We start from the raw sequence: 24,525 nt of genomic DNA on the forward strand, positions 1-24,525 counted from the left end.
GACTCTGGGGGAGGGGGGATTCTGGGGGAGAGGGGGATTCGGGGGGAGAGGGGGTAAGGGGGGACTCTGGGGGAGGGGGGATTCTGGGTGAGAGGGGGATTCGGGGGGAGAGGGGGTAAGGGGGGACTCTGGGGGAGAGTGGGGATTCTGGGGGAGAGGGGGGATTCGGGGGGAGAGGGGGTAAGGAGGGACTCTGGGGGAGGGGGGATTCTGGGTGAGAGGGGGATTCGGGGGGAGAGGGGGTAAGGAGGGACTCTGGGGGAGGGGGGATTCTGGGTGAGAGGGGGATTCGGGGGGAGAGGGGGTAAGGGGGGACTCTGGGGGAGAGTGGGGATTCTGGGGGAGAGGGGGGATTCTGGGGTAGAGGGGGGTAAGGGGGGATTCTGGGGTAGAGGGGGTAAGGGGGATTCTGGGGTAGAGGGGGTATGGGTGGATTCTGGGGAGGGGGGATTCTGGGGGAGAGGGGGTATGGGGGGATTCTGGGGGAGAGGGGGGATTCTGGGGGAGAGGGGGTATGGGTGGATTCTGGGGAGGGGGGATTCTGGGGGAGAGGGGGTATGGGGGGATTCTGGGGAGGGGGGATTCTGGGGGAGAGGGCGTAAGGGACATTCCGGGGGAGAGGGGGTAAGGGAGAGGTTGTCACATTTGAAGTAAAAGACACTGAAATAATTCTACAGGAGAGCAGACAGCAAATGGGGGAAATAATATTTAAAAAGCAATAACATTCTAAGAAAGAAATATTTGACAAGCCGGAATGTTTGTGGAGTTCGTGTAGATATTGATGGTCTTTTGGGAGCTGCTGTCTGTGTGCATTAGTCTCGCTGCACGTGACAGAATCTGTACCAGGAGTGTACAGCAACAGCACTCGATATTTTATGAGGATTTGAGAAGGTTATTGACTGCAGTACATGGCTGGGCAGCTGATCGAGTGAGACAGAAAAAACAGCTACACTTCATAATGTGAAACGCTAAAGCACCCAGACCCAGTTGTATAATTTTCCACTTTTGATGGGAGCAATGGTTTTAGATCAGAGAAAGCTGGGGCAGGCACTGTGTCATGTGTAGTTTGCTTTTTTATTCTCCTCCTTGCAAGGACTGACTAACCTTGCCTGCAGCATCTTGGGGTCGTTGATGATTGCAGGATATTTCGCAGTGCAGGTGCCACTGAAGATTGCTCACACCAGTTATCTACTGGTCTATCAATTAATTGGTAGTGGGGAAACTATATGCAGCATGTACCATTTTAAATGTCAGCGCTCATTTGATTTCCAATGTAAGAATAGCATCTAAGTGTACTTTTTAGAATCCAGTTATCCATGTTCATCCCCCGCTTCCTTCGCTCCACCATTGGCAGTCATGTCTTAAGCTCTGGAATTCCCTCCCTAAACCTCTCCTCCTTTAAGGCGTTCCTTCAAACCTACCTCTTTGACCATGCTTTTGCTCACCTGTCCCAATATCTCCTTATGTGGCTGGGTGTCAAATTTTTGTCTGATTCACACTCCTGTGAAGCACCTTGGGACGTTTTACTATGTTAAAGGCGCTATATAAATGCAAGTTGTTGTAGACTTTTCTTTTGTACTTATAGATGGCTTAAAAATGTAAATGAACGCAAGGGCCTCATTTCAATATTGAAGCCTACACTTATTTCAGATAGCTGCCAGGGCCACCTAAAGAAAAGGCCCCGACCAATTTAGCTGGGGATCGTAGGCTCAGTGAAGATCAGGCTCTGGACTCTGCCCTGCTAAATTGTTTTTAAAATGCAGGACTGAGCGATTAAACAAGGTGCACCACAGTCACTTCTACCATTTATTTGGAGCTCTATACATTTCACTGCAGTAGAAAGTCCTTGTTGATCTCTTTTTTTTTTAAATGACAAATAAAAGTATTTTGGATTGGGTGACCTGCGACCTCCAGCAGTAAATCGCCAATTTCCAATCGGGGGGAGAGGGGGTCATGAGTTCAGACTCCAGCCTCAAATGACTGTATCCCATTGGGAAAACTTCTTGCCAGCTCTTGGCCAAGTCTTTAGATGAAGCATTGTTCCCCTCTGTGAGCTAATGAGATCCTGTACACACCCTCGGCTGTTGGTAGGTGCATATCTCAACATCAGAGAAGTGTTGACTTGCCAGCAAACTTTTAGGATAAGGAGTCGGCCATTTAGGACTGAGATGAGGAGAAATTTCTTCACTCAGAGGGTTGTGAATCTTTGGAATTCTCTATCCCAGAGGGCTGTGGATGCTCAGTCAATGAGTATATTCAAGACAGAGATCGATAGATTTTTGGGCAATAAGGGAATCAAGGGATATGGGGATCGGGTGGGAAAGTAGAGTTGAGGTCGAAGATCAGCCATGATCTTACTGAATGGTGGAGCAGGCTCAAGGGGCTGTATGGCTTACCCCTGCTCCTATTTCTTATGTTATTAGAATTTGACATCTTTAAAATGAAAGAGGGTTTGTCACTGTTTTGGGCATGAAGGAACATTGTGTGTTGGGTGTCCCAATGATGTTTTTGACACGAGAGTCATCATTTAAAATACTAATTGCATTACAAAAACATTGGCCCATTATTGCTCAGGGATAACAATGTCCCTTTAATAGATTGTTGTAGTTTAAATTTTAATCAGTTCATCTTCAGGAAATCAACAACTCCAATTATCCAGTATAGCAAGCGATGTTTCCTGGAAGTACAGTAGCACTCACAGAATGCCTCCAAGTGGGAGTCTGATTGCAATAGCTACAGTTGAATGCTCTACACTGTGTGTACTGCGACATTTACAACCTCAACTGAATAAAGTTTTCAAAAAACAAATGCATACTCTTTTTAGTGATCAACTAAATGCAATACTCCATCAAAGAGTGTTTGGAAACTTTTACAATGTGTGGTTGTATTAGCCAGTGTGTATTTGGGTAAAGAACCAACAGAAGTGATTCATATAATGAGCCAGTGATTGATAGACAGGCTAAAACATAACATAAATCTCCCTTTGACCAACCATATAGTCAGACCCTATCTGAAATATTGCATTCAGTTCTGGGCACCGCACCGAGCAAACAGTCCCAATCGCGTTTACTCGCACTGTTCCCATATCCCTTCATCCCATTTTCATTTGTCCACCTATCCATCCAATCTAATCTTCAATGTTGACATAGTTTCTGCCTCAACCACTAGCCCTGGAAGTGAATTCCACATCCTCACAACTCTCTGTAAAGGTATTTCTCTTGTTCTTTGTTCTAAATTTCTTACATTTAATCTTAGATCTGTGGCCGCTCGTTCAAGGTCCCATCCCTTCATAGTTTTAAACACCTCCATCACGTCACCCCACAATCTGCCTTGCTCGAATGAAAAAAGGCCCGAATGTTGCAAGTCTTTCTCTCCTTATTTTTATATTTCCGTTATAAATTCCAGTGTCTACATTTATAATCCAAATTGCATATGTGAACTTGTCCTGGATAAAGTTGACAGATTTTTTAATGTACTTTAAATGGATCTGGATAAAAAAATTTAGCAAGAAGAACAAAATCATTTTTGGGGATATTTTGTAAGTGCTTGCTGTAGGGAGCTTCTACATTCCCACAAACGTGATCTTCTTCCCCACAATTTCAAAAATATTAGATATCCTAAAGGTGGTCCTGTAATTTTTTTAAAAATCATGTGGGGAAAATTCAGTTGCTTTGCGCCTCCTGTTAGCGCAGGCGCAAAGCAACTAGCGCCCGGGTGCGGCACCACTAACGCCTCCTGTGAAATTCAGCGGGAGGTTAGCGGCAGCGGTAGCCGGTAACGCCCCGCAGTGCTGCACCTCTAGCGATGACGTCAACTCCGTGCACAACGCCCCACTTGCGCCCCGGTAGCAAACTTGGCAAAATTGAATTCAGGTCTCTAATGTACAGTGTGATCCCCAACATAGATGTTGAGAACATACTTTGGATTGTTTGATGTCTGTCCTATGCAAGGACATCAACTCAATAGAAATCTACATGGATAAGCTATTGCCTTTACCTAACTCTACTGGATTCTTCAGGCACTCCCGGAGTCCATTGTTCCCTTTTTTTAATTTGTCATTCACAGGATGTGGACGTCGCTGGCAAGGCCAGCATTTATTGCCCACCCCTAGTTGCCCTTGAGAAGGTGCAGGTGGGCCTTCTTCTTGAACTGCTGCAGTCCATGTGGTGAAGGTACTCCTACAGTGCAGTTAGGGAGGGAGTTCCAGGACTTTAACCCAGCGACGATGAAGGAACGACAATATACTTCCAGGTCCGGATAGTGTGTGACTTGGAGGGGAACTTGGGGGTGATGGTGTTCCCATGCGCCGGCTACCCTTGTCCTTCTTGGTGGTGGAGGTCGTGGGTTTGGGAGGAAATGCTATTTGAGTAATATATTTGCCAAATATTTCTTCTTTTAAATAATCAACCGCAATTGCAATCAGCCAACAGACGACATCTAAATCTAGCTTTGTGTAAAGTATACAGGAAGAGCAATGGGTCCAGTTTGACATTGTCCGAGTGTTTTAATTGTATCAACGAGGTTGCAGTGAATGAATTACAGTGCGATCTGTTCCTTTTGCATTTCAGGACGGAGGGAACAAAGGAGTTGTTCAGTGCAGGCTCGTTCATCTCGATCAGACACCCAGCGACCACCGGCTACAAGTCAGTCGGGGTCTATGCTGGAATCACAGCAGCCACGCTCGCAGGCTTCAACATCTGTCCAGGGCCTGGTTCAAAGGTTATCCAACAGCCAGCTGTCGTTCAATAACTCAATAGCTTCTATGTTATCCCAAGTACCTCGACTCTCCACCGCAAGCCAGCTCAGTAGTCAGAGCCACACGGGCACGCGGAACAGGTGCAGCATCACCTCCTCCACCAGCTCCACCCTCAGCCTCCTGTTTGGGAAAAGAAGTTTATCCAGCGGACTCGTGATCTCCGGGCTCTCAGCAGCAGAGGGAGGGAACACGACTGACACCCAGTCAACGAGCAGTGTCAACGTTGCGCTTGGGACATCGGTCAGCCGCGGGAGCCAAATAACAAGGGTAACACTGCCATTCTTCACCTCCATTCTAGGGAGTCCAGTAAGGTTCAGTGCCTGAGGGTTATTTTTATTCATTCACGGGATGTGGGCGTCGACGGCAAGGCCAGCATTTATTGCTCATCACTAGTGGCCCTTGAGAAGGTGCTGGTGAGCTGCCTTCTTGAACCACTGCAGTCCGTGTGGTGAGGGGACTCCCACAATGCTGTTAGGTAGGGAGCAATGTTTCCTGTAAGCTGGGCCGCCGTGTGGTCCCTCGTAGCTGGCTTGCCGGCTTTTAAATAGAAAAACCGCGCATGCGCGGTATTTTGAATGTGCCGCACAGACCATTAAAGGGGCCATGCGGCCCCAAAAAAATTACAGGGAACATTGGTAGGGAGTTCCAGGATTTTGACCTACCAACGATGAAGGAACGGTGATATATTTCCATGTCTGGATGGTTTATAACTTGGACGTGATGGTGTTCCCATGCACCTGCTGCTCTTGTCCTTCTCAGTGGTAGAGGTCATGGGTTTGGGAGGTGCTGCCGAAGAAGCCTTGGCGAGTTGCTGCAGCGCATCTTGTAGATGGTACACACTGCAGCCACGGTACGCCGGTGGTGGAGGGAGTGAATGTTTAAGGTGGTGGATGGGCTGCCGGTCAAGCGGGCTGCTTTGTCCTGGATGGTATTCAGTCTCGGGATGGATGTCACTCCAGCTCACTCATTTGGTGAGATGCATTTTGTTCATTCTGCACCAGACAGCTGGACAGAGTTTATGCAGCTGTCAGGGGCTGCTCTGCCAAAGTGGTTGGGGTGGTAAAGAGGTGGAGGGGGCGGTGGTTTAAAGACTGAGCAGGTCTGGCTCCCACCACATGGACCACAGCTCAGGCAGATGATCCACACAGAGAGTACGGCCAGAGTTGGTGGACAGCTCTTCAGTCTGGCTCATCCTCCCCTCCTAGTTGGAGGCAGCGGGGATTGGTGAGCAGAGTGAAAATAGAGAGAGGAATGAAAGAAGAACAAAGTTAAAGCAGCTGATGGAGCTCAGTGCCAACCAAAAAAAACAACTACAATAACAGATTCGTTAGCAAATATATACCATGTCAGACTGCCATGGAGCAAATGAATGCACAGAGAAACTATAGCTCTTGGATTCCCTCCCTACCTGACTCCCCTTTGCTTCTTCTCCCAAAGTGCTTTACAGCCAATGAAGTACTTTATGAAGTGTAGTCACTGTTGTAATGTAGGAAACGCGGCAGCTAATTTGTGCATAGCAAGATCCCACAAACAGCAATGAGATAATGACCAGATAATCTGTAGCAACAGGGTACCAGGAAAAAAGAGAAAGCAGAAATCATTTAAGAAAATATTTTTTTTAAGGTCGTGGTCCCTGACATATGAGGAAATGCAATACAGGGAGAAGAAAGCGAAGTGGCTTGTGTTGGACGGCTGATCTGGTGAATTCTAAGTGGTTATTAACCAGCGACCTTTAGCTTCGCAGAAATGAAATGGATTGCTTCAGTTATCACCATCCATCCAAAACTCGCAGCTAAAGATTTTTTATCTGGAACACAAACCAGGCGCTGTACTGGGCGGAGGGGGAGGGGGAGGTCGGGTTGGGGGGGGTGGTGAGGGGAACAAAAAGTTGGTCATGCATTCTATCGAATGTGTACCTGAAATAAAGAATAGATTTGCCTTCCAAAGCTAGGCTTTATTAACTTTAAAATCTGCAGCACATCTTTCCACATCCAGTCCCAACCAAAGCTGGAAAAGAACTGAATTTAAGGTGGCCACCACACATCATGTGACATCAACTACCAATGAGATTACAACATATATCCCAAGGCAGTTAACAAACAACCAATCACAATACTTTTACTAAACAAGGAATAATCACCACATTCACCCCTCCTTTTAAAATATACTCCAACCTAAATAACCTTTACAATTTATAATTAATTATTTACAACTAAAACTATGCACAACAAGAGTAAAACTGTTTACATGACACAATACTAAGTGAACAACAACAAATAATAACATTGCACATAAGTATTAAGTATCTCTCAACTAAAACAATATAATATAATATTTCAACAATTTTAAAACATTACTATCAATTTAAAAGTCCATTTTCAATCGGTCGACCAGATATCTTGTTCATGTCGACCTTCTTAACCTTGGTGAAATTCCTTGCCCTCCCACACCAGAAGGCACAGAAGTATCTTCAGCAGGAAGGCTATCCATATCCCGATTTTCAACGGTTTCCGGATTAGAAATCCCATCAGAAGGTAAACTGGGACGGTCATAAACATCCATCAAGGGCTGACTAATAGAAGTATAATTATCTGCAATCGGATTGGAGACATTCGTAGTATCTATAACAGCATCCACATTATCTAAATCATGACTATTGTTAATATCCTCAGAAGAGGGCTGGCCACCACAAGGAGCCAAGTCTTTAATTGAAACGGTACTTTCTTTCCCATCTTGGAATCGAATATGAGCATATTGGGAATTTGCCTCCAACAGCTCCACCTCCTCCACTAAAGGATCATATTTTGACAATCTAACATGGCGTCGAAGCAGCACAGGTCCCTGCATAGTAAGCCATGAAGGTACCGAATATCCCGTAGTAGATCTCCGCGGATAGTTAAAGAGCCTTTCATGGGGGGTCACATTAGTAGCCGTTGAAAGCAATGATCTAATGGAATGCAGGACATCAGGCAGTACCATTTCCCACTGTGTATTCTTAAGGTTCCGGGATGTCAAAGCCAACATAACTGCCTTCCAGATCACCCCATTGTATCGTTCGCACTGTCCATTACCCTGGGGATTATACGGGGTAGTTCTACTAGTAGAAATTCCCCGACTCTGAAGGTATTCCTTCAACTGGGAAGACATAAAAGAACTTCCCTGATCCGAATGGATATACGCAGGCATCCCAAAGATGACAAAAAGTTGAGTCAGACATTTGATAACTGTAGCAGCTGATACATCTGCACAAGGAAAAGCAAAAGGGAACCTTGAAAACTCATCCACAACAGTAAAAATATATCGGTTTTGAGTAGTTGAAGGAAGAGGCCCCTTAAAATCGACGCTCAAACGTTCAAAAGGAGAAGTAGCCTTTATCAGATGAGCTCGTTGAGGCTTAAAGAAATTCGGTTTACACCGAGCGCAGATAGAACATGATGAAGTCATCCGCTTGACGTCTTCAACTGAAAAGGGCAAATTCTTACTGCGTACGAAGTGTATCATCCTCGTAACCCCAGGATGACATAAGGCATTGTGAAGATTAATAAGCGTATCTCCGTGAATCACAGAACAATAAGCCCTCGACAGTGCATCAGCAGCAACATTATCCTTCCCCGGACGATAAACTATGTCAAAATGGTAACATGCCAACTCAATCCTCCATCTCATTATTTTATCATTTTTGATCTTTCCAAAATGTTTAACATCAAACATAAAGGACACAGATTTTTGATCAGTTACCAACGTGAAATGTCGCCCCGATAAATAATGTCTCCATTAACGCAATGCTTCTACTATTGCGTATGCCTCTTTCTCTATTGAAGAATGTCTTTTTTCACTATTGTTCAAAGTACGCGAGAAAAAGGCCACAGGTCTTCCATTTTGGTTCAGAGTAGCCCCAATTGCAAAATCAGAAGCATCTGTCTCGATCACAAAAGGAACCTGCTCATCAATAGAATGCACAACTGCTCCTAAAATATCCTTTTTAAAATTCTCAAAACATGTCCTGGCCTCCCATGATAGAGGATATGTCGTAACCCGAATAAGAGGCCAGATCTTCCGTGAAAAATTTGCAATCCAATTAGAATAATAAGAAAACAGTCCAACAACTCGTTGCAAAGCCTTAGAATTAGTAGGACAAGGTAAATCAATCAATGGTCGCAGACGTTCTGGATCTGGCTTAATCTTGTTTCCCGAGATAATATACCCCAATAGATTTACCTCAGTAGTCGAAAAGATACATTTCTCTTTATTAAAAGTTAAACCAACTTTTTCCGCAGCTTGAAGGAATCTTTTTAAATTAGAATCATGCTCCACCCTTGATTTGCCACACACTGTGATGTCATCTAAGTATGAAAAGGTGTCAGAGAGGGAGTTATCACTTATAAAAGCATCCATTGCCCATTGAAAACAAGCAACACCATTAGTAACACCAAATGGTATTCGGCAAAACTGATACAGCTTTCCACCAGCCTCAAAGGCCGTATATGGTTGATCCTTCTTAACAATAGGAATCTGATGATAAGCACTCTTTAGGTCAATAGTGCTAAAAACCTTATACTGAGATACTTTATTGATAAGCTCATCAATCTTAGGCAAAGGGTACGCATCTAATTGAGTATACCTATTAATAGTTTGGGAATAGTCTATCACCATTCGTTTCTTGTGTCTCTCGTTAGTCGTGACAACTACCTGTGTTCGCCAAGGCGAACAACTAGGTTCAATGATTCCTTCCAATAAGAGATGTTGAACTTCAGAATTAATAAATTCTCTATCCTGACTACTATATCTTCTTGACTTGGTAGCAATTGGCTTACAATCCAGCATCAAATTGGAAAAAAGTGATAATGGAGAAATGGATAAAGAGGTTAATCCACAAATAGATAAAGGTGGCTTAGTCCCTCCAAATGAAAGACTAAGAGACTCGTGTAACTGAAGCACATCATGTCCAATCAAAATATCCGCACAGAGATTAGGCAAAACAGATAGGCGTATATCAGTATACGTATTACCTAGAAGAATCATTTTCACAAAGCAACAACCAGCTATTTGTGAAGTAAGGGTCGTCTGAGCCATACACACCTGATATGTAACAGGCGAAATTTTCAAATGCTTCTCCTTCGCAAACTGAAGACTTATAAAACTCTCAGTACTGCCCGTATCTATAAGGGCCTTCACTTCCAACCCATTAACTTGAGCCGTAACTATAGCTTTGTTTAGGCCATGAGCAAATGCAGCAGAAATTGATGCAATAAACGCCCTATCTAAAGGCTGAATAGTCACAGAGGAGGAGGTGGTAGAGGAGGGCCCTCCCACACCAGGAGAGGAGGAGGTAACTGAACCTGATGATTTGCACACGCGTGCATAATGACCTCTCTTGCCGCATTTACTACACACAGCCTCCCGAGCAGGACACTTCAGACGAGGGTGCCGGATATTCCCACAAAAATAACACTTCTGAATCCTAGAGGCAACAGCCGCCGAAGTAGAAACTGTTTCAGAATCTAGTAAACCACTCCCATTAAGTCCACATAATTCCTTTTCATCCGAAACTGCCGAAACCATAGTCGCAGGCCGATTAAAAAGAGCATAAGAATCCGAACTTCTCTGAGCCACATCCAATGTAGAAGCTTGCTCAAAAGCACTTTTAAGATCCAAAGTCTTATTTTCTAACAACCGCTGATGAATTGATCTAGACAGTAATCCATTAATAAAAGCATCCCGTACCGATTCTTCCTTATATTCTTCAGCCGTCACGGCCTTATAATTACAGTTAACACTAAGGCACCGAAGTGCTTGTAAATAAGTATCCAAAGATTCTCCCACCTGCTGCCTACGGGCAGATAGAAGGTGACGTGCAAATACCTCATTCTTTGGTTTAACAAAAATCTTTTCCAATGTAGAAATAGCCACTTCATAAGTTTTACAGTCCAAAATATATTTATATACATCCGGAGCAATGTAGTTGATCAGCATATTCAGCTTATTTAGAGACTCTTGATCCAACACGCCCAAAAAGTTTTTAAATGTACAATACCAATGTTTCCATTTATCATCCACTCCAGCAGAATTGGGGTCAGCCTTGAATCGTTCTGGTTGAAGATATCGCTCCATTCTAACATAAAGTTAATAAATTGAAATAAAGAATAGATTTGCCTTCCAAAGCTAGGCTTTATTAACTTTAAAATCTGCAGCACATCTTTCCACATCCAGTCCCAACCAAAGCTGGAAAAGAACTGAATTTAAGGTGGCCACCACACATCATGTGACATCAACTACCAATGAGATTACAACATATATCCCAAGGCAGTTAACAAACAACCAATCACAATACTTTTACTAAACAAGGAATAATCACCACAGTACAAAACTAAACAGAAACCCGAGCAGTCTTTGAGTGCAGGCCAGGGCTCAGGGCTCTCCTGCTGTGTACAAGTTCAATGACTGAGAACACCCAGCCACTCTAGGAGTGTTTAGTATGGTTTTCACTGCCACATGCACACATTTACCTCTGTGTACAGATAGTGATGAGGAAAAACTGAACTGAGAAGAAATTCGGGTACATTGCAGTCAGAGGAGAGAATATACACAGTGTAAAAAATTCACAGGGAACACAGGAACAGGAGTAGGCCATTTAGCCTCTCGAGCCTGTTCCGCCATTCAGTGAGATCATGGCTGATTGTGATCTAACTCCATATAACCGCCTTTGCCCCATATCCCTTAAAACCCTTGGTTAACAAAAATCTATCAATCTCAGAAACTATTTCTGCTGGGTAATCTCGGACTAGGGGACATAGCCTAAAAATTAGAGCCAGATCTTTCAGGAGTGAAGTTAGGAAACTCTTCTACACACAAAGGGTGGCAGAAGTTTGGAATTTTCTTCCGCAAATGGTAGTTGATGCTCCGTCAATTGTTCATTTTAAATCTCTCTATCTACCCCATCTGTTCCCCTTAATATCTTGAAAACTTTGGTCAAATCACCCCTTAATCTTTTAAATTCCAGAGAATACAACCCTAGTTTGTGTAATTTCTTCTCATAATTTAACCCTTAGAGTCCAGGTATCATGCACGTAAATCTACACTGCACTCCCTCCAAGGCCAATATATCCTTCCTAAGGTGTGGTGCCCAGAACTGAACACAGTACTCCAGGTGTGGACTACGTAGAATGTACAGCACTTTCAGCCCAACAAGTCCATGCCGGTGTTTATGCTCCACACAAGCCTCCTCCCACCCCTCTTAATCTAACCCTATTTAGCATATCCTTCTATTCTTTTCTCCCTCATGTGCTTATCTAGCTTCCCCTTCAATGCATCTGTACTATTCATCTCACCATTCTCTGAGTAAAGAAGTTTTTCCTGAATTCCCTATTGGAATTATTCGTGACTATTTTACATTTATGGCCCCTTGTTTTGGGCTCCCTCACAAGTGGAAACATCTTTTCTACATCTACCTTATCGAACCCTTTCATCATTTTAAAGACCTCTATCAGGTCACCCCTCGGCCTTCTCTTTTCCAGGGAAAAGGTCCCCAGCCTGTTCAATCTGTCCTGATTGTTATAACCTCACGAGGTATAGTTCTCCTGGCCAATATTTATCCCTCAACCAACATCACCAATATAGATTAACTGGTCATTATCTCATTTGCTTTGTGCAAATTGACTGCTGTGTTTGCCTACAAAACAGTAACTGCATTTCAGAAAGGAATTCATTGGCTGTGAAGTGCTTTGTGACATCCTGAGGATATTATAAGGCGTTATAGAAATGCTCTTTGTTTTTTCCATTATGCAGAACATTGAGCATAATCTCTATAGGAGTGACATTAACAGTAATGGGACATGACTGCCTGTAATAGGTTGTGGTGTGTTGTCGACAGAATTTGAACTTCCCAAGCTAGATGCAAGTTATCTGCTGTCAATTCGAGATGGAAAAGCCAAATCTAACTTTTAAAATTTTCAATGTTTATTTCACCATCTGATGTCGTGTTGATACCTCCAGATATCCACCCAAAACCCCTTCTCATTAGACTGCGAGTCGAATCATAACTGACTTAGGAAAGAAATTCTAATTTGGCCGCTGTCTATAGCCTCACTGCCAGGTTTAGGGTGTGGGTGGGGCGGTCAGTGCACTGAGACACAATATCCAAAGATAACTGGCAAGAATGGAGGTGTTCTCAGTAATTAAGGGGAATTTTACCACATGGAGCCTAAGCCAGTGGTCATGTGGGTGGTTCATACACAACAACAACTTGTATTTATATAGCGCCATTAACGTTGTAAAACGTCCCAACGCTTCACAAGAGCAAAAGATAATTTGACACCAAGCCACATATGGAGATATTGGGCAGCTGGGTTTAAAGGAAAGCTTTAAAGGATGTGGGAAAGCTGGAAAGGTGGAGAGGTTTAAAGAATTCCAAAGCTTTTGTTTCCCTGTGCCACTGCCCTTAAGTTCCTGTGACACTGCTCTCCAGTCCCTGTGACACTGCTCTCGTTTCCCTGTGACACGGATCTCCAGTCCCTGTGCCACTGCTCTCCAGTCCCTGTGACATTGCTCTCGTTTCCCTCTGACACTGCTCTCCAGTCCCTGTGACACTGCTCTCCACTCCCTCTGACACTGCTCTCCAGTCCCTGTGACACTGCTCTCGAGTCCCTGTGACACTGCTCTCCAGTCCCTGTGACACTGCTCTCCAGTCCCTGTGACACTCCTCTCGTTTCCCTGTGACACTGCTCTCCTTTCCCTGTGACACTGCTCTCGTTTCCCTGTGACACTGCTCTCCAGTCCCTGTGACACTGCTCTCCAGTCGCTGTGACACTGCTCTCCAGTCCCTGTGACACTGCTTTTGTTTCCCTGTGACACTGCTCTCCAGTCCCTGTGACACTGCTCTCCAGTCCCTGTGACACTGCACTCCAGTCCCTGTGACACTGCTCTCGTATCACTGTGACACGGCTCTCCAGTCCCTGTGACACTGCTCTCCAGTCCCTGTGACACTGCTCTCCTTTCCCTGTGACACTGCTCTCCTTTCCCTGTGACACTGCTCTCCAGTCCCTGTGACACTGCTCTCCAGTCCCTGTGACACTTCTCTCCAGTCCCTGTGACACTGTTCTCCAGTGCCTGTGACACTGCTCTCCTTTCCCTGTGACACTGCTCTCCTTTCCCTGTGACACTGCTCTCCAGTCCCTGTGACACTGCTCTCCAGTCCCTGTGACACTGCTCTCCAGTCCCTGTGACACTGCTCTCGTATCCCTGTGACACTGCTCTCCAGTCCCTGTGACACTGCTCTCCTTTCCCTGTGACTCTGCTCTCCAGTCCCTGTGACACTGCTTTTGTTTCCCTGTGACACTGCTCTCCAGTCCATGTGACACTGCTCTCCAGTCCCTGTGACACTGCCCTCGTTTCCCTGTGACACTGCTCTCCAGTCCCTGTGACACTGCTCTCCAGTCCCTGTGACACTGCTCTCCAGTCCCTGTAACATTGCTCTCCAGTCCCTGTGACACTGCTCTCCAGTCCCTGTGACACTGCTCTCCAGTCCCTGTGACACTCCTCTCCAGTCCCTGTGACACTGCTCTCCACTCCCTGTGACACTGCTCTCCAGTCCCTGTGACACTGCTCTCGTATCCCTGTGACACTGCTCTCCAGTCCCTGTGACACTGCTCTCGTATCCCTGTGACACTGCTCTCCAGTCCCTGTGACACTCCTCTCCAGTCCCTGTGACACTGCTCTCCAGTCCCTGTGACACTGCTCTCCAGTCCCTGTGACACTGCTCTCGTTTCCCTGTGACACTGCTCTCCAGTCCCTGTGACACTGTTCTCCAGTCCCTGTGACACTGCTCTCCAGTCCCTGTGACACTGCTCTCCAGTCCCTGTGACACTGCTCTCGTTTCCCTGTGACACTGCTCTCCAGTCCCTGTGACACTGCTCTTGTTTCCCTGTGACACTGCTCTCCTTTCCCTGTGACACTGCTCTCCAGTCCCTGTGACACTGCTCTCCAGTCCCTGTGACACTGCTCTCCAGTCCCGATGACACTGCTCTCCAGTCCCTGTGACACTGCTCTCCAGTCCCTGTTACACTGCTCTCCAGTCCCTGTAACATTGCTTTTGTTTCCCTGTGACACTGCTCTCCAGTCCATGTGACACTGCTCTCGTATCCCTGTGACACTGCTCTCCAGTCCCCGTGACACTGCTCTCCAGTCCCTGTGACACTGCTCTCCAGTCCCTGTGACACTGCTCTCCAGTCCCTGTGACACTGCTCTCCAGCCCCTGTGCCACTGCTCTCCAGTCCCTGTGACACTGCTCTCCAGTCCCTGTGACACTGCTCTCGTTTCCCTGTGACACTGCTCTCCAGTCCCTCTGACACTGCTCTCCAGTCCCTGTAACATTGCTCTCCAGTCCCTGTGACACTGCTCTCCAGTCCCTGTGACACTGCTCTCGTTTCCCTGTGACACTGCTCTCGTTTCCCTGTGACACTGCTCTTCAGTCCCTGTGACACTGCTCTCCAGTCCCTGTGACACTGCTCTCCAGTCCCTGTGACACTGCTCTCCAGTCCCTGTGACACTGCTCTCCAGTCCCTGTGACACTGCTCTCCCTTCCCTGTGACACTGCTCTCCAGTCCCTGTGACACTGCTCTCCAGTCCCTGTGACACTGCTCTCCAGTCCCTGTGACACTGCTCTCATTTCCCTGTGACACGCTCTCGTTTCCCTGTGACACTCCTCTCATTTCCCTGTGACACTGCTCTCCAGTCCCTGAAACATTGCTCTCATTTCCCTGTGACACTGCTCTCCAGTCCCTGTGACACTGCTCTCATTTCCCTGAGACACTGCTCACCAGTCGCTGTGACACTGCTTCCGTTTCCCTGTGACACTGCTCTCCAGTCCCTGTGACACGGCTCTCCAGTCCCTGTGACACTGCACTCCAGTCCCTGTGACACTGCACCCCAGTCCCTGTGACACTGCTCTCCAGTCCCTGTGACACTGCTCTCCAGTCCCTGTGACACTGCTCTCCAGTCTCTGTGACACTGCTCTCCAGTCCCTGTGACACTGCTCTCCAGTCCCTGTGACACTGCTCTCCAGTCCCTGTGACACTGCTCTCCAGTCCCTGTGACACTGCTTTCCAGTCCCTGTGACACTGCTCTCGTTTCCCTGTGACACTGCTCTCCAGTCCCTGTGACACTGCTCTCCAGTCCCCGTGACACTGCTCTCCAGTCCCTGTGACACTGCTCTCCAGTCCCTGTAACATTGCTCTCCAGTCCCTGCGACACTGCTTTCGTTTCCCTGTGACACTGCTCTCCAGTCCCTGTGACACTGCTCTCCTTTCCCTGTGACACTGCTCTCCAGTCCCTGTGACACTGCTCTCCAGTCCCTGTGACACTGCTCTCCAGTCCCTGTGACACTGCTCTCCAGTCCCTGTGACACTGCTCTCCAGTCCCCGTGACACTGCTCTCCAGTCCCCGTGACACTGCTCTCCAGTCCCTGTGACACTGCTCTCCAGTCCCTGTGACACTGCTCTCCTTTCCCTGTGACACTGCTCTCCAGCCCCTGTGACACTGCTCTCCAGTCCCTGTGAAACTGCTCTCCAGTCCCTGTGACACTGCTCTCGTTCCCCTGTGACACTGCTCTCCAGTCCCTGTGACACTGCTCTCGTTTCCCTGTGACACTGCTCTCCTTTCCCTGTAACACTGCTCTCCAGTCCCTCTGACACTGCTCTCGTTTCCCTGTGACACTGCTCTCCAGTCCCTGTGACACTGCTCTCCAGTCCCTGTGACACTGCTCTCCAGTCCCTGTGACACTGCTCTCCAGTCCCTGTGACACTGCTCTCCAGTCCCTGTGACACTGCTCTCCAGTCCCTGTGACGCTGCTCTCCAGCCCCTGTTACACTGCTCTCCAGTCCCTGTAACATTGCTCTCGTTTCCCTGTGACACTGCTCTCCAGTCCCTGTGACACTGCTCTCCAGTCCCTGTGACACTGATCTCCAGTCGCTGTGACACTGCTCTCCAGTCCCTGTGACACTGCTCTCTAGTCCCTGTGACACTGCTCTCCAGTCCCTGTGACACTGCTCTCCAGTCCCTGTGACACTGCTCTCCAGTCCCTGTGACACTGCTCTCCAGTCCCTGTGACACTGCTCTCCAGTCCCTGTGACACTGCTCTCCAGCCCCTGTGACACTGCTCTCCTGTCCCTGTGACACTGCTCTCCAGTCCCTGTGACACTGCTCTCCAGTCCTTGTGACACTGCTCTCCAGTCCCTGTGACACTGCTCTCCAGTCCCTGTGACACTGCTCTCCAGTCCCTGTAACATTGCTCTCCAGTCCCTGTGACACTGCTCTCCAGTCCCTGTGACACTGCTCTCGTTTCCCTGTGACACTGCTCTCGTTTCCCTGTGACACTGCTCTTCAGTCCCTGTGACACTGCTCTCCAGTCCCTGTGACACTGCTCTCCAGTCCCTGTGACACTGCTCTCCAGTCCCTGTGACACTGCTCTCCAGTCCCTGTGACACTGCTCTCATTTCCCTGTGACACGCTCTCGTTTCCCTGTGACACTCCTCTCATTTCCCTGTGACACTGCTCTCCAGTCCCTGAAACATTGCTCTCATTTCCCTGTGACACTGCTCTCCAGTCCCTGTGACACTGCTCTCATTTCCCTGAGACACTGCTCACCAGTCGCTGTGACACTGCTTCCGTTTCCCTCTGACACTGCTCTCCAGTCCCTGTGACACGGCTCTCCAGTCCCTGTGACACTGCACTCCAGTCCCTGTGACACTGCACCCCAGTCCCTGTGACACTGCTCTCCAGTCCCTGTGACACTGCTCTCCAGTCCCTGTGACACTGCTCTCCAGTCTCTGTGACACTGCTCTCCAGTCCCTGTGACACTGCTCTCCAGTCCCTGTGACACTGCTCTCCAGTCCCTGTGACACTGCTCTCCAGTCCCTGTGACACTGCTTTCCAGTCCCTGTGACACTGCTCTCGTTTCCCTGTGACACTGCTCTCCAGTCCCTGTGACACTGCTCTCCAGTCCCCGTGACACTGCTCTCCAGTCCCTGTGACACTGCTCTCCAGTCCCTGTAACATTGCTCTCCAGTCCCTGCGACACTGCTTTCGTTTCCCTGTGACACTGCTCTCCAGTCCCTGTGACACTGCTCTCCTTTCCCTGTGACACTGCTCTCCAGTCCCTGTGACACTGCTCTCCAGTCCCTGTGACACTGCTCTCCAGTCCCTGTGACACTCCTCTCCAGTCCCTGTGACACTGCTCTCCAGTCCCCGTGACACTGCTCTCCAGTCCCCGTGACACTGCTCTCCAGTCCCTGTGACACTGCTCTCCAGTCCCTGTGACACTGCTCTCCTTTCCCTGTGACACTGCTCTCCAGCCCCTGTGACACTGCTCTCCAGTCCCTGTGACACTGCTCTCCAGTCCCTGTGACACTGCTCTCGTTCCCCTGTGACACTGCTCTCCAGTCCCTGTGACACTGCTCTCGTTTCCCTGTGACACTGCTCTCCAGTCCCTGTGACACTGTTCTCCAGTCCCTGTGACACTGCTCTCCAGTCCCTGTGACACTGCTCTCAAGTCCCTGTGACACTGCTCTCGTTTCCCTGTGACACTGCTCTCCAGTCCCTGTGACACTGCTCTCGTTTCCCTGTGACACTGCTCTCCTTTCCCTGTAACACTGCTCTCCAGTCCCTCTGACACTGCTCTCGTTTCCCTGTGACACTGCTCTCCTTTCCCTGTGACACTGCTCTCCAGTCCCTGTGACACTGCACTCCAGTCCCTGTGACACTGCACCCCAGTCCCTGTGACACTGCTCTCCAGTCCCTGTGACACTGCTCTCCAGTCCCTGTGACACTGCTCTCCAGTCTCTGTGACACTGCTCTCCAGTCCCTGTGACACTGCTCTCCAGTCCCTGTGACACTGCTCTCCAGTCCCTGTGACACTGCTTTCCAGTCCCTGTGACACTGCTCTCGTTTCCCTGTGACACTGCTCTCCAGTCCCTGTGACACTGCTCTCCAGTCCCCGTGACACTGCTCTCCAGTCCCTGTGACACTGCTCTCCAGTCCCTGTAACATTGCTCTCCAGTCCCTGCGACACTGCTTTCGTTTCCCTGTGACACTGCTCTCCAGTCCCTGTGACACTGCTCTCCTTTCCCTGTGACACTGCTCTCCAGTCCCTGTGACACTGCTCTCCAGTCCCTGTGACACTGCTCTCCAGTCCCTGTGACACTCCTCTCCAGTCCCTGTGACACTGCTCTCCAGTCCCCGTGACACTGCTCTCCAGTCCCCGTGACACTGCTCTCCAGTCCCTGTGACACTGCTCTCCAGTCCCTGTGACACTGCTCTCCTTTCCCTGTGACACTGCTCTCCAGCCCCTGTGACACTGCTCTCCAGTCCCTGTGACACTGCTCTCCAGTCCCTGTGACACTGCTCTCGTTCCCCTGTGACACTGCTCTCCAGTCCCTGTGACACTGCTCTCGTTTCCCTGTGACACTGCTCTCCTTTCCCTGTAACACTGCTCTCCAGTCCCTCTGACACTGCTCTCGTTTCCCTGTGACACTGCTCTCCAGTCCCTGTGACACTGCTCTCCAGTCCCTGTGACACTGCTCTCCAGTCCCTGTGACACTGCTCTCCAGTCCCTGTGACACTGCTCTCCAGTCCCTGTGACACTGCTCTCCAGTCCCTGTGACGCTGCTCTCCAGCCCCTGTTACACTGCTCTCCAGTCCCTGTAACATTGCTCTCGTTTCCCTGTGACACTGCTCTCCAGTCCCTGTGACACTGCTCTCCAGTCCCTGTGACACTGATCTCCAGTCGCTGTGACACTGCTCTCCAGTCCCTGTGACACTGCTCTCTAGTCCCTGTGACACTGCTCTCGATTCCCTGTGACACTGCTCTCGTTTCCCTGTGACACTGCTCTCCAGTCCCTGTGACACTGCTCTCGTTTCCCTGTGACACTGCTCTCCAGTCCCTGTGACACTGCTCTCCAGTCCCTGTGACACTGCTCCCCAGTCCCTGTGACACTGCTCTCCAGTCCCTGTGACACTGCTCTCCAGTCCCTGTGACACTGCTCTCCAGTCCCTGTGACACTGCTCTCCAGTCCCTGTGACACTGCTCTCCAGCCCCTGTGACACTGCTCTCCTGTCCCTGTGACACTGCTCTCCAGTCCCTGTGACACTGCTCTCCAGTCCTTGTGACACTGCTCTCCAGTCCCTGTGACACTGCTCTCCAGTCCCTGTGACACTGCTCTCCAGTCCCTGTAACATTGCTCTCCAGTCCCTGTGACACTGCTCTCCAGTCCCTGTGACACTGCTCTCGTTTCCCTGTGACACTGCTCTCGTTTCCCTGTGACACTGCTCTTCAGTCCCTGTGACACTGCTCTCCAGTCCCTGTGACACTGCTCTCCAGTCCCTGTGACACTGCTCTCCAGTCCCTGTGACACTGCTCTCCAGTCCCTGTGACACTGCTCTCATTTCCCTGTGACACGCTCTCGTTTCCCTGTGACACTCCTCTCATTTCCCTGTGACACTGCTCTCCAGTCCCTGAAACATTGCTCTCATTTCCCTGTGACACTGCTCTCCAGTCCCTGTGACACTGCTCTCATTTCCCTGAGACACTGCTCACCAGTCGCTGTGACACTGCTTCCGTTTCCCTCTGACACTGCTCTCCAGTCCCTGTGACACGGCTCTCCAGTCCCTGTGACACTGCACTCCAGTCCCTGTGACACTGCACCCCAGTCCCTGTGACACTGCTCTCCAGTCCCTGTGACACTGCTCTCCAGTCCCTGTGACACTGCTCTCCAGTCTCTGTGACACTGCTCTCCAGTCCCTGTGACACTGCTCTCCAGTCCCTGTGACACTGCTTTCCAGTCCCTGTGACACTGCTCTCGTTTCCCTGTGACACTGCTCTCCAGTCCCTGTGACACTGCTCTCCAGTCCCCGTGACACTGCTCTCCAGTCCCTGTGACACTGCTCTCCAGTCCCTGTAACATTGCTCTCCAGTCCCTGCGACACTGCTTTCGTTTCCCTGTGACACTGCTCTCCAGTCCCTGTGACACTGCTCTCCTTTCCCTGTGACACTGCTCTCCAGTCCCTGTGACACTGCTCTCCAGTCCCTGTGACACTGCTCTCCAGTCCCTGTGACACTCCTCTCCAGTCCCTGTGACACTGCTCTCCAGTCCCCGTGACACTGCTCTCCAGTCCCCGTGACACTGCTCTCCAGTCCCTGTGACACTGCTCTCCAGTCCCTGTGACACTGCTCTCCTTTCCCTGTGACACTGCTCTCCAGCCCCTGTGACACTGCTCTCCAGTCCCTGTGACACTGCTCTCCAGTCCCTGTGACACTGCTCTCGTTCCCCTGTGACACTGCTCTCCAGTCCCTGTGACACTGCTCTCGTTTCCCTGTGACACTGCTCTCCAGTCCCTGTGACACTGTTCTCCAGTCCCTGTGACACTGCTCTCCAGTCCCTGTGACACTGCTCTCAAGTCCCTGTGACACTGCTCTCGTTTCCCTGTGACACTGCTCTCCAGTCCCTGTGACACTGCTCTCGTTTCCCTGTGACACTGCTCTCCTTTCCCTGTAACACTGCTCTCCAGTCCCTCTGACACTGCTCTCGTTTCCCTGTGACACTGCTCTCCTTTCCCTGTGACACTGCTCTCCAGTCCCTGTGACACTGCTCTCCAGTCCCTGTGACACTGCTCTCCAGTCCCTGTGACACTGCTCTCCAGTCCCTGTGACGCTGCTCTCCAGCCCCTGTTACACTGCTCTCCAGTCACTGTAACATTGCTCTCGTTTCCCTGTGACACTGCTCTCCAGTCCCTGTGACACTGCTCTCCAGTCCCTGTGACACTGATCTCCAGTCGCTGTGACACTGCTCTCCAGTCCCTGTGACACTGCTTTCTAGTCCCTGTGACACTGCTCTCGATTCCCTGTGACACTGCTCTCGTTTCCCTGTGACACTGCTCTCCAGTCCCTGTGACACTGCTCTCGTTTCCCTGTGACACTGCTCTCCAGTCCCTGTGACACTGCTCTCCAGTCCCTGTGACACTGCTCTCCAGTCCCTGTCACATTGCTCTCCTTTCCCTGTGACACTGCTCTCCCATCCCTGTGACACTGCTCTCCAGTCCCTGTGACACTGCTCTCCAGTCCCTGTGACACTCCTCTCCAGTCCCTGTGACACTGCTCCCCAGTCCCTGTGACACTGCTCTCCAGTCCCTGTGACACTGCTCTCCAGTCCCTGTGACACTGCTCTCCAGTCCCTGTGACACTGCTCTCCAGTCCCTGTGACACTGCTCTCCAGTCCCTGTGACACTGCTCTCCAGTCCCTGTGACACTGCTTTCCAGTCCCTGTGACACTGCTCTCGTTTCCCTGTGACACTGCTCTCGTTTCCCTGTGACACTGCTCTCGTTTTCCTGTGACACGCTCTCATTTCCCTGTGACCCTGCCCTCCAGTCCCTGTGACACTGCTCTCGTTTCCGTGTGACACTGCTCTCCAGTCCCTGTGACACTGCTCTCCAGTCCCTGTGACACTGCTCTCCAGTCCCTGTGACACTGCTCTCCAGCCCCTGTGACACTCCTCTCCAGTCCCTGTGACACTGCTCTCATTTCCCTGTGACACTGCTCTCCAGTCCCTGTGACACTGCTCTCCACTCCCTGTGACACTGCTCTCCAGTCCCTGTGACACTGCTCTCCAGTCCCTGTGACACTGCTCTCCAGTAACTGTGACACTGCTCTCCTTTCCCTGTGACACTGCTCTCCAGCCCCTGTGACACTGCTCTCCAGTCCCTGTGACACTGCCCTCCAGCCCCTGAGACACTGCTCTCCAGTCCCTGTGACACTGCTCTCCAGTCCCTGTGACACTGCTCTCCAGTCCCTGTGACACTCCTCTCGTTTCCCTGTGACACTGCTCTCCTTTCCCTGTGACACTGCTCTCATTTCCCTGTGACACTGCTCTCCAGTCCCTGTGACACTGCTCTCCAGTCGCTGTGACACTGCTCTCCAGTCCCTGTGACACTGCTTTTGTTTCCCTGTGACACTGCTCTCCAGTCCCTGTGACACTGCTCTCCAGTCCCTGTGACACTGCCCTCCAGTCCCTGTGACACTGCTCTCGTATCACTGTGACACGGCTCTCCAGTCCCTGTGACACTGCTCTCCAGTCCCTGTGACACTGCTCTCCTTTCCCTGTGACACTGCTCTCCTTTCCCTGTGACACTGCTCTCCAGTCCCTGTGACACTGCTCTCCAGTCCCTGTGACACTTCTCTCCAGTCCCTGTGACACTGTTCTCCAGTGCCTGTGACACTGCTCTCCTTTCCCTGCGACACTGCTCTCCTTTCCCTGTGACACTGCTCTCCAGTCCCTGTGACACTGCTCTCCAGTCCCTGTGACACTGCTCTCCAGTCCCTGTGACACTGCTCTCGTATCCCTGTGACACTGCTCTCCAGTCCCTGTGACACTGCTCTCCTTTCCCTGTGACTCTGCTCTCCAGTCCCTGTGACACTGCTTTTGTTTCCCTGTGACACTGCTCTCCAGTCCATGTGACACTGCTCTCGTATCCCTGTGACACTACTCTCCAGTCCCCGTGACACTGCTCTCCAGTCCCTGTGACACTGCTCTCCAGTCCCTGTGACACTGCTCTCCAGTCCCTGTGACACTGCTCTCCAGCCCCTGTGACACTGCTCTCCAGTCCCTGTGACACTGCTCTCCAGTCCCTGTGACACTGCTCTCGTTTCCCTGTGACACTGCTCTCCAGTCCCTGTGACACTGCTCTCCAGTCCCTGTGACACTGCTCTCCAGTCCCTGTAACATTGCTCTCCAGTCCCTGTGACACTGCTCTCCACTCCCTGTGACACTGCTCTCCAGTCCCTGTGACACTGCTCTCCAGTCCCTGTGACACTGCTCTCCAGTACCTGTGACACTGCTCTCCTTTCCCTGTGACACTGCTCTCCAGCCCCTGTGACACTGCTCTCCAGTCCCTGTGACACTGCCCTCCAGCCCCTGAGACACTGCTCTCCAGTCCCTGTGACACTGCTCTCCAGTCCCTGTGACACTGCTCTCCAGTCCCTGTGACACTCCTCTCGTTTCCCTGTGACACTGCTCTCCTTTCCCTGTGACACTGCTCTCGTTTCCCTGTGACACTGCTCTCCAGTCCCTGTGACACTGCTCTCCAGTCCCTGTGACACTGCTCTCGTTTCCCTGTGACACTGCTCTCCAGTCCCTGTGACACTGCTCTTGTTTCCCTGTGACACTGCTCTCCTTTCCCTGTGACACTGCTCTCCAGTCCCTGTGACACTGCTCTCCAGTCCCCGTGACACTGCTCTCCAGTCCCTGTGACACTGCTCTGCAGTCCCTGTAACATTGCTTTTGTTTCCCTGTGACACTGCTCTCCAGTCCATGTGACACTGCTCTCGTATCCCTGTGACACTGCTCTCCAGTCCCCGTGACACTGCTCTCCAGTCCCTGTGACACTGCTCTCCAGTCCCTGTGACACTGCTCTCCAGTCCCTGTGACACTGCTCTCGTATCCCTGTGACACTGCTCTCCAGTCCCTGTGACACTGCTCTCCTTTCCCTGTGACTCTGCTCTCCAGTCCCTGTGACACTGCTTTTGTTTCCCTGTGACACTGCTCTCCAGTCCATGTGACACTGCTCTCCAGTCCCTGTGACACTGCTCTCGTTTCCCTGTGACACTGCTCTCCAGTCCCTGTAACATTGCTCTCCAGTCCCTGTGACACTGCTCTCCAGTCCCTGTGACACTGCTCTCCAGTCCCTGTGACACTCCTCTCCAGTCCCTGTGACACTGCTCTCCACT

General features: G+C 50.1%; 1 protein-coding gene across 1 annotated transcript in view; it reads left to right on the plus strand.

The window, feature by feature from the left end:
- pcnx2 (pecanex 2) overlaps positions 1-24,525 on the plus strand; it is a 946,160-nt gene that overhangs the window by 732,451 nt on the left and 189,184 nt on the right. The window contains exon 33 of the mRNA XM_085996657.1: positions 4,569-5,023. Within this exon, the coding sequence (XP_085852783.1) occupies positions 4,569-5,023 (455 nt within the window). The remainder of the gene's footprint in view (positions 1-4,568; positions 5,024-24,525) is intronic.

The sequence above is a fragment of the Somniosus microcephalus genome, chromosome 9 (genome assembly GCF_052327205.1).
Source record: "Somniosus microcephalus isolate GS21.2 chromosome 9, FLI_Smic_1.0, whole genome shotgun sequence".
NCBI lineage: Eukaryota > Metazoa > Chordata > Chondrichthyes > Squaliformes > Somniosidae > Somniosus > Somniosus microcephalus.